At 62.8% G+C, this 9,252-nt stretch overlaps 2 protein-coding genes across 2 annotated transcripts; one reads left to right on the forward strand and one right to left on the reverse strand.

Annotated features, from left to right (window-relative positions):
• Positions 1 to 211: 211 nt before the first annotated feature.
• MNEG_1401 (hypothetical protein) lies at positions 212 to 797 on the forward strand (the record flags this gene model as incomplete). Its single annotated transcript, XM_014050123.1, has 2 exons — positions 212 to 331; positions 552 to 797. The coding sequence occupies 2 exons, from the start codon at positions 212 to 214 to the stop codon at positions 795 to 797; spliced, it is 366 nt and encodes a 121-aa protein (XP_013905577.1).
• Positions 798 to 2,121: 1,324 nt separating this feature from the next.
• MNEG_1402 (hypothetical protein) lies at positions 2,122 to 4,907 on the reverse strand (the record flags this gene model as incomplete). The annotated part of the gene is made up of 2 exons (XM_014050124.1): positions 2,122 to 3,019; positions 3,466 to 4,907. 2 exons carry the CDS (start codon positions 4,905 to 4,907, stop codon positions 2,122 to 2,124), a joined length of 2,340 nt encoding a protein of 779 aa, XP_013905578.1.
• Positions 4,908 to 9,252: the final 4,345 nt, after the last annotated feature.

Here is a 9,252-nt window from a genome sequence, read left to right on the forward strand (position 1 = left end):
ATTTGCCGCGCAGTCGTTCTCGCATCACGTTGGTTGAAATTTCTGCCCCGAAGCCAGCAGCACAGCTTGGCACGGCCACCGCAGACACAGATCTGTCACACACAACTCCACGACCGACTCCACCGTTCATCGTTGCAAGGTTACTCGCTGTGCCATGCTGTACCAGGTGCTGTGCCTCGCGCGGCCCATGGCCGCCGGGGAGCTCAGTGCGATGATGCAAAAGGTCGGCAGCACGGTCTACAACGCAGGCGGCGTGGTCACCGATGTCAAGTCTTACGGCAAGCAGTACCTGGCCTACAAGATCCGCGGGGTGCACGGCAAATTCGACCAGGTGCGCTTACCTGTAATGTGATCTGGGCCACGACGCCTCTATGCCCCTGATCGCGTGCTCCGGTGCAAATTTGTTCAGCCTGTCTCGGCAGTGCGGCTTCGGTGCCTGTTGGTCGCCCTCAGCTCGCAGGCGGCGGCTGCGTTATGCTGCGCAGCCGGCGGCTGCAGTGCATTCGTGACCCGCCCCACCTCCCTCCATTGGCCCCAACCTCTCTGTCCAGGCCAACATCTGGGAATTGGAGTTTGCAGTGTCGCCCGACGCTCTTAAACAGATAAATCGCGAGCTACGCATCGACGAGTCCGTGCTGCGCTACGTGATCGTGCGGCGTGACGCCTTGCCCAAGCTGCCGCCCGCCCGCAAGATGTTCGACGCAGACCCCCAGTTTGGCCATCTCCTGCGGAGCCCAAAACTCCCCGGCGCCATCCCTATCCCTCTAGCTGCCACTGGGGGCGCGTCTGCCCCGTGAGACACCGACGGCCCCAGCACCTCCATCCTCTGCAGCCCAGCTGGCGCCTGAGACGCCACCTCTCTACCTCGCCTTGTATTCTTCTCAACCGTCAATGTGTACCACTTCACTTCAGTCCCAGTTGTGCAACCTGCATCATCCACAGGTGAGTGCGTGACCGAATCCAGCCTTGACTGTGATTGTTGGTGTGGTGCAATTGCACATATGTCAGCTGGTTGTTTATTGCCCTCTTTCGTATCTCTCTGCTACTGCGGACGCGAACGATGTCACAACTGTTATCCCTGGCTGAAGTCACCAAGGCCGGTGCCTTCCTGTTGACACTTTTGAATACTGACGCGTCTTGTCCCCTTCAGGGGGCTGCGTGATGTGCTTGGAGTTTGAATGTTGTTGGCTGCGTTCCTGGGTGTGCCCGCGCCCGCCGGTGAAGAAATATTATTTTTATCAAGCTCAACAGGCCGCAATGTTCACCCCATCGCGGGTGTTCGTGTGTCGATACTCCGCTGTTCTGAGGCAACAAAGGGCAAGGCATGGGTTTGCGCAGAGTGTCAGCCGGTGTGCGTGTGGGTGTTTGTGTGAGCGCGCATGAGAGGGATTGTGTTTGCAAGCTGCGCTGTCAGGAGTTGGCGAGGCGTGGGGGATGAAACCAAGCATTCTTTAGTCGGATTCCTTTTGAGCGTGCGGCGCTACAGCGTCGCGCGACTGATACCTCGCTTTACTCTGACACGCCCCATCACGGTTGAAACCCTACCATGCACTTGCACAACGCTTGACTGACGTCTCCGTCGGTCCATCCGCTTACCCCATTCCTTCAGGAATTCCTGTCCTGCAGCGCTGGCTGCCTCCTTACCGGCTGTCGGCCTTTCTCCCCATGTGCCAGGCGCCCAAACTTTGCAACCCCCAGCTGAGACATGCTGTCACTGCTCTCCCTGCTACATGCAGGGGGTGTAACATAATGAGAGTGTAATGATTACGATGGTGTTGATGATCGTGATTGCGAACCAGATTCTACAGAACATTGAAGTGATTTTGAACCCTGCAAAAGCATCAATTGAGCGGCGGACCAACCCAATGCCAGCGCGCTTGCTTTTGGACAGGGCTCTCGATGATTCATAAATGACGAACAGCATCGATGAGGCAAATAATCTGGACAACTCATGACACACACGATCACATTTGCACGTTGTTGCAGTTGGGCAGAAATGACATCAGCATGTTACAGACAAAGCCACAAAACCCACCAAAGAAGTTCAGTTTCTCAAGCCTCCCAACAGCACTGTGGTTCAGGCTTAGGGCAGCCACAAACATCCACGCCTCCAATGAGTGGCTATCCATTAGCGGCGCCCTGCCCGGCGCCCGCCCTGGCCAGGTGCTGCCCCGGGCCGCACGCCACCATGCAGCCGTAACCCGCGCCCGCCAGCAGCTCAGCCGCGGCCACGCAGCTGGCGTCCAGGCTGACCTGCTGCATGTTAGCCATGCGCATCAGCTGCAGCAGCGCCTCCCTCTCGTCCTGCACATCATGCTCCGAGTACTCCTCCGCCACGCGCTCCTCATACGGGCGCCGCCGAAGGTTGGCTGCTGCGGATGCCTCGGCAGCGCACACTCGAATGACCCTCGTCACGTGCGAGTCCAGCGCAGGATCACTAGCGCGGATAGCTGGCAGCCCCAGCCGCCGCAGCGCCGTAAGCTCGGTGAGCCACGCGGGCAAACGCCAGCTGCCGGTGGACGGCATGGCCCATCCCAGCCGCAGCTCCTCCAGCTGCGTGAGGCCGCGCAGCGCCTCGGGCGCAAACGTGTTGTCTGGTGGGTGCACCCAGCAGGACGCCGGCGCAAGCGCCGTCTCCGACAGCACGAGCCGCCGCAGCGACGGCGCGAGCGGAGCGAGCCAGGGGGCGGCCTGCCTGGCGCCCCTGCAGACGTGTAGCTCCAGACAACTGAGCGTGGTCAGGCTGCTGAGCAGGTCGGGCGCCTCGCTGACGGCGCGACGCGGAGCGCAAGGGCGCAGGCACATGTTGTGTGCAGAGACTCGCAGCTCGCGCAGCTGGCGCAGCGCAGTAAGGGGGGTGAGCACTTGGTGTGGGCGCGCCCAGGTGAACGAGTGCACCTGGCGAGGCTGCCCCCAGTCAGGCTGCTCGCAGCTGGACGGCGTCGCAAAGCGCAGAAGGGTGAGGCTGGTGAGGTTCGTGAGGCACGGCCAGAGGTGGTCGATGCCCCTCCAATGGCATCTGGGAACATAGTGGAATACCAAAGGGAGGTAGAGTTCAAATTGCATGTGATGCAGATTATTGCTCGTGTGTAGATGCAGGTGTGAACTTGCATCATCGCAGCTCCATGCTGGACCAATTGCAGTGAGCAAGTGCACAGTTTGCGATGGTCAGGTCAGGGTCTGTGACAATCGCCTGAGCCACCCGCGCATGGCTAGCAGGACGCTCGCTGCCTAGCCTCCCTCAATGTATTCCCTTGAATATCCTAGCCTTTCTGGCACGCCCTGCACCCCCCCTTTGCTCGCCCCCCTTGCCCCCCCCCCTTTGCGTCTCCCCCATCGCGTTCCCGCTCTCATCCTCTGTCACATTGTTGATGGTTTAGGTCATGATAGGATTTGTTCGTGCAGGTGCATGACAAGCACACCGTGACCTCGCTCACCCACCCGCCCTGCCAGCCAGTCACCCACCTGATCTCGTAGTCCAGGGACTGCAGGGTGGGCACCGCCTCCCCCAGGGTGAGCAGCCAAGCGTAGTCCCAGTGCTCCCACACACATCGTGTCAAACGCAGGGCCCTGAGGCCCGTAAGCCGTGCCAGGGCACCCCCCGGCAGCAGGTCGAACTCGCGTTCAAACCCGACCAGGTTCAGCTCCGCCAGGTGGCCCAGGTGCACATACAGCTGCCCTTGCTGCGGCAGCACCATACCCTCCTGGCCCTCCGAGCCAGCAAACAGCGTCAACGAGCGCAGTGCCGGCAGCTCGCTTGCGGCCGCGAGAAGGTCTTCAGCGCCGCCAGGCACAACCGGCGCAGCCAGGCGTGCAAGGGCTGAGAAGGACCGCACTGGCAATGCAGCACGCAGAAGCTCCGCGGCCGGGGCCCCAGGCGGGAGGCCGTGCCAGCGCTGGCGGCGCAGCAGGCCCATCGCCTCGCGGGTGTGCCACCCGCACGACCCACTGGCGCCGGCCAGGGCGTCCAGGGCTGTCAGCGCCGTCAGCCACGCCAGTGACCGCGGCGCCGCAAGCGCCACCAGCGCCGGCAGCGCCAGCGCCCGTAGCTGCGTGGCGCCCGCCCAGAAGCACCCGTCGCCGCCGTCGCCCCCGCCACCGCCGTCCTCGCCGCTGCTGCGGCGCACGCGGCAAGCAGCGCCCAGCCAAGCCGCCGCGGCCGGCGGCGCAGCACCGCCCAGGGCGTCGCAGGGCTCCAGGTGGGTCCACCGTAGCGTGAGGCTGCGCAGCGCCGCGCAGCGCGGCAGCGCCTCGGCCAGCTGGGCGCAGCAGGGCGGCACCTCGGACAGCGTCAGCTCCGCCAACTCAGGCAGCTGCAGCAGCGCGGCCGCCACGCTGTGCAGTGGGAGGCCCGTGGACCATGGCGGCACACTCGCAGTGCACTCTGCGGGTGGCGCTGCGGCCAGGACCAGGCGCGACACAGCCGCCAGCGCCGGCGGCAGCCTTCGGGTGGTGCCGTCGTCGCGGGCGCGGCCAGCAAGGGCCGCCAGGTCAGCAGCCGCGATTGTCAGGCTGCGCAGCGGCGGGGGCCCAAGACGGGCCGGAGCGAGTGCCAAGAACCGGCTCAGGCAGCCGTCGGCGCTGCTAGTGGTTCCTGCCGGGTCTGCGTCAATGTGCAAGCTCCTGAGCCGTGCCATCTCCAGGGCGGCGGCGGCGCCGCTCATCAGCCGGCGCTGCCGCCGCATCGGCGACGCGTCCTGGCGCGCACTGGATGGCCGATGGACGATGCGGGTGGCCTGGGTCGCGGTGACGCCCTGCACTGCCGCGCGCAGCCGTCTTGAAACCAGCGCAACAGGCCCCAGGCGGGACAGTGCCATGCGCCCGTCAGGGCAGGCGACGATGCACTGCAGTATGTGAGCGAGCTCCGCGTTTCCTAAAGCAGCCAAGGGGTCTTCGTTGGCCTCCATGCTGGCGTTTACCGTACGGTGCGGGATTCGTAACTTCAGTTGCTTGCTCAGCGCGCGTGTCAAACACTGAAGACACGGGCGTGGTGGTATTCGTTGGATGAAATTTGACTGTGAAATCATCCTGTCAAGGTGAAGTGGCTGTAGTAGTTGGTGGTCGCGCACACGTGGAAGCTGCTGCGGAGCGCCCATGCGGCAGCTGGCCGCCCGCAGCTGGACGGGGACCACAAAATGCCAAGCAATTGCATGTCAAGGGCTGTATACAATTGCCTGCCCCACCGCGTGCGCCTCACAATCCGTGGCTGCTCTGTGCATGCAGTCTCGTCTCTGCAAGCACGTGTGCACTCGCTGTGTGTACTGGCAGAGCTCTACCTTGCATGTTCCTACCTACCTGTTGCATGGACAGGCGTCTCCGCCATCGCCTGATGGCAAGGCGCAGAAGTGCAAGCCTTCATGGAAGGGTGTTATAGAGGAGAACGGGGCAAGGGGACCGATGGCGTGCAGCGCGTGATGTGCTGCAGCCCTGCAGGCAGGTGTTGGGCACGACAAAAAACTTTGAGGTGAGCAGGTATAACGCGTTTGGACCAAATCCCGGCGGGTTTCTTGGTGGGCTGTGGCTTGCCTTATCATATTCGCTCCGCGCGTACTGGTCAGGGCTGTGGTCCGGGCAGCCGGCGGCTGTACCGCAGTCCCGCACTGGGCGCAGCTCAGGTTGGGCCTGCATTGTTGGTGATGTGTCTGCACATGTCGCCCCAATCTCAATCCATCCAAGTGAAAACACACAACGGGACAGCCCAACGCTTGCAGCACTGCTCTGTACGATTTGTCGCGAGCGCGCCGTCACCCAAAGACCAGGCACGTCACCTGAACTCGGGCAGGCAGCACATTTGTGTGCTGGAGCGGCACTGCTATGCATCCGCCGTCGACAATCAGCCTATGCCGCGGTATTCTTTCACGCAGACACCTACTGTGAGCACGAGCAGCAAAGGACACGTGCAAAACGCGTTTGCCGCCATCACAGCAGTCTGGTTCTTAGCAGCGCTCAAAGACACACCAGATCGACTTCAAATCGCGCTTACAATCACAAACCTTATCAGCCGAGATCACAACGAGAAGCGCGGTCCAACCTGCATGGCGAGCGGCCTCCTCGCTCGATCTGTTGTGACGGCGGCCTGTACAGGGCAGCCCCTAATCAGAGGGATTGCCACGTGAGCTGGCCGCGCAAAAGCAGATCGGCGGCGCACTTTTGGCGGGCAACGGGGCGGGATGTCGCGAGCGAGCGTGCCCTTGGGAGAAGTATTGGCAAGGCGAAAGCAACCCCAAAGCTGCCTGTAGTGCCTAACCTCTGCCTGACGCTCCCCGCAGCTTTGTCCTGGCCCGCCACCGCTGCGCTGACGTGCGCGACCTGCTGTGGGGCGCTGCGGGTGAGAACCCCAAAGGGAAGAAGCACCACCCCTCACACCACAGCCACCCCGGTAGTCATGGCGATGGCCACGGCCATGGCCACGGCGCGCAGCGTGCCGCCGAGTTGCGGGGCGGCGCGGCACTCAGCACACGTGAGGCGGTGGCGCGCTGCGCCTCGCGGTTGACTTTCTCGCTCGCGCCTGGCACCCCCACCACGTACGCCGGCGCGCTCGAACCCAGCAGCCAGGTGAGCGCACACCCGCTGGTCGCAGGCGCGCGCATAGGATTTGCTACATGCATGCATCGCCATGCAAGTACAGGTGTGTGCTCCGCCGCTCGCACGATGGCGGCCCTGGGCCGCGCTTCACTTTCCGTCGAATGCAGCAATGCAACACTTCCCCATGGGCCCCCCACGCTCACCCCTATTACCTCCCCCGTGCACCAGGCGCGCGTTGTGACTGAGCCGCACCCCCCCTTTCGGGTTGTGCACGTCAACCGTGCGTGGGAGCAGCTGTGCCTGTGGCGGGCGTCCGACGTGCTGGGGCAGACGCTGGCCGTCCTGCAGGGCCCAGACACAGACCCCCAGGCGCTGGCGCAGGTCAGGGGCGCCGCGCTAAACTGCGCCCGCACGCAGGTCACCTGCGTCAACTACAGGTGAACGTCACCAATACATGGAGTGGGGTGTGGGGTTCCAAAGGTCGCGCGTTTGACGAATCGGGTGCGGGGCTCGATGCATGTGGGGCTCGTCTGAGCAGAAAAGGCCAGACACTCATCTGTAGCCTCCCCTGAAATGCAACAGCTCAAAGTCCAGCGCCGGCGCTGCACCACCGGGAGCCCTGCCAATGACCTGCCGCTCCCTTACGCACGCTGCACCCAGGAGGGACGGCTCCAAGTTCCTGAACCGCCTGCAGGTGTCACCCCTCTATGGCAGGGACGGCCGCGTGTCGCACCTCCTGGGGGTGCTTACGCCTGAAGACGTCCCGGGGGCGGCCTGCCTGGCGGCCAGGCGTGCAGTCGCCGGCGCCCAAGTGCAGGCTGAGGGTGGCAGCCGTGTCGACGGCGTGTCCGTCACAGTCTTGGAGGCTAGGAAACAGCAGGCTGAAGCTGCGGCTGGCGCAGCCCGCGCATGAGATGGGCGTTGATGTGACGTGGCTGTGTGTGTTGGACATGTGACGTCGGCAGGGCATGTCTACATGCTTCTAACCTCCCCCAAAGAGCATGGGGGCGGCCTGCAGCCAAGAACTTCCTTTTTCTTGGCTCTCGTGGGATGCGTGCAAAGTTGCTGCAGTTGAGTTGGACCCAGCAGCTTGCCTGCAAATCGCACTGGCGACGCCTTCAATCCCGCTTGTGACGGGCCGCTGAGAATCCTGATGCCGACTCGATCAATTATTCAGACACGTGGGCATGACTTGCCGCAACAGACACCGCCTGCTCACCGGCGTAGCTGGCTCACTTTAGGCCATGCGCATCGACACAGTTGAGGTCGTCGCATGGCTGCGACTGCCGTGGGCCTTTCTACCCCGCACCCTTCACCCTGCCCGCGTACCCTGCGCAGTGAGTGCGTTGCACCCTGTGATGGGGGCGCCGTCACTACTTCTCCTCCAGCTATCGCGCCTCTCCCAACATCAGTGCTGTGCGGTGAAAAGCTTGGCTCCCTCCATCCCGCACCTGTGAACGTTGCAGAGTTGCCGACGGCTCCAGGGCCACGGCCAGCCTTGATGCCGCACATCGTGCCATGAGTGCTGAACCGCATGCTGAGGCAGAGGGGCGTGCAAGCAGCGGGCATGATCTGGCACAGCTCCTTGGCCTACCTGCCTGTCCACAGGCTCCCCTCAGGCCATATCTTTGGCCAGCACCGCTCCTGCCGCCGTTGAATGCGACTCTACGTTCCTCATCCCGTGGAGCTGCTTGGCCGTGCATTATGCGGTGAATCGTGTGATGCCTTAGTGTGAGACCGCGTTGCCACCAAGGTGCCTCCAGCCCTGGCTTTAGCCCCGCAGACTGTGGCTGGCTCCCACAAACCCAATATTGTGCTGAGCAGCCCGTTCACAACCTGATGGCGTGCGGGCATAGTCGGCCCCCGCCACTCATGAAATGATATTTTGATGAAGCACCCACCGGCACTCGATGTTTTCTGATCCAGCCCCACAGCATGACGCAGCCAACAATGGGGCTGGCAGACAGATACGTATTGTCACACAACTCCTTGGACCCAACCCCCCTTCTGGCCGACGACCTCAACAAAGAAACACACCGAGGCGCAGTGCGTAATTGTGCCGTGCATTCTTGCGCACACGTCGACGGCGACGTTCCAACTTGGGGCTGTCGGCGCGCAGCCACAAGTACGATTATGACAAGATTGAAGTGCGCCATCAAGTGTAGCTCAATGCAATTCGCGTTTGCTGCTGGGCACGAAGTCTGTTGATTGCACCCCAGCAAGGAGGCCCCGTGACGAGGATAGCAAGCAAATGCGAACACGTCTATCCCACAGCCGATCCTCAGAAATCTATCAGCAAGAAAGGATGGTGCAGCAATGGCTTTACAATATACCAGAGCCGCCCCCTCACAGGCCAGGCCGTCAGCAGCCTCCCGCCACGCAGCATGTCGCTCTGGGCCGGGGTTGTGAGCAGGGCGCGGGGGCGCGGGATGCCAGCCTGGCGTGCGTTACTCTGCAAAGTCATGTGACGACACCAGGTACCCCGGCATCTTGATCCTCAGGAACCCCATCACGGCGATGTAGGCGGAAACGCACATGAAGCCGCCCCTGGGTGCAGGGTGGGGTTGGTGGGGAGAAAGCCACGGCCGGGGGCAGGTCACAGAGTAATGGGGTGCCTCAACTGGCAGGCCCCCATGCATCGCTGCCAATCCGCGCTGATGCTCACAAGCCTATGAGTATCTTCCGGTACTTTGTCTCCAGGTTTTGGCGATGGGCCACGTCCAGCAT

This window comes from Monoraphidium neglectum (assembly GCF_000611645.1).
Source record: "Monoraphidium neglectum strain SAG 48.87 unplaced genomic scaffold scaffold00138, whole genome shotgun sequence".
Classification (NCBI taxonomy): Eukaryota; Viridiplantae; Chlorophyta; class Chlorophyceae; order Sphaeropleales; family Selenastraceae; genus Monoraphidium; species Monoraphidium neglectum.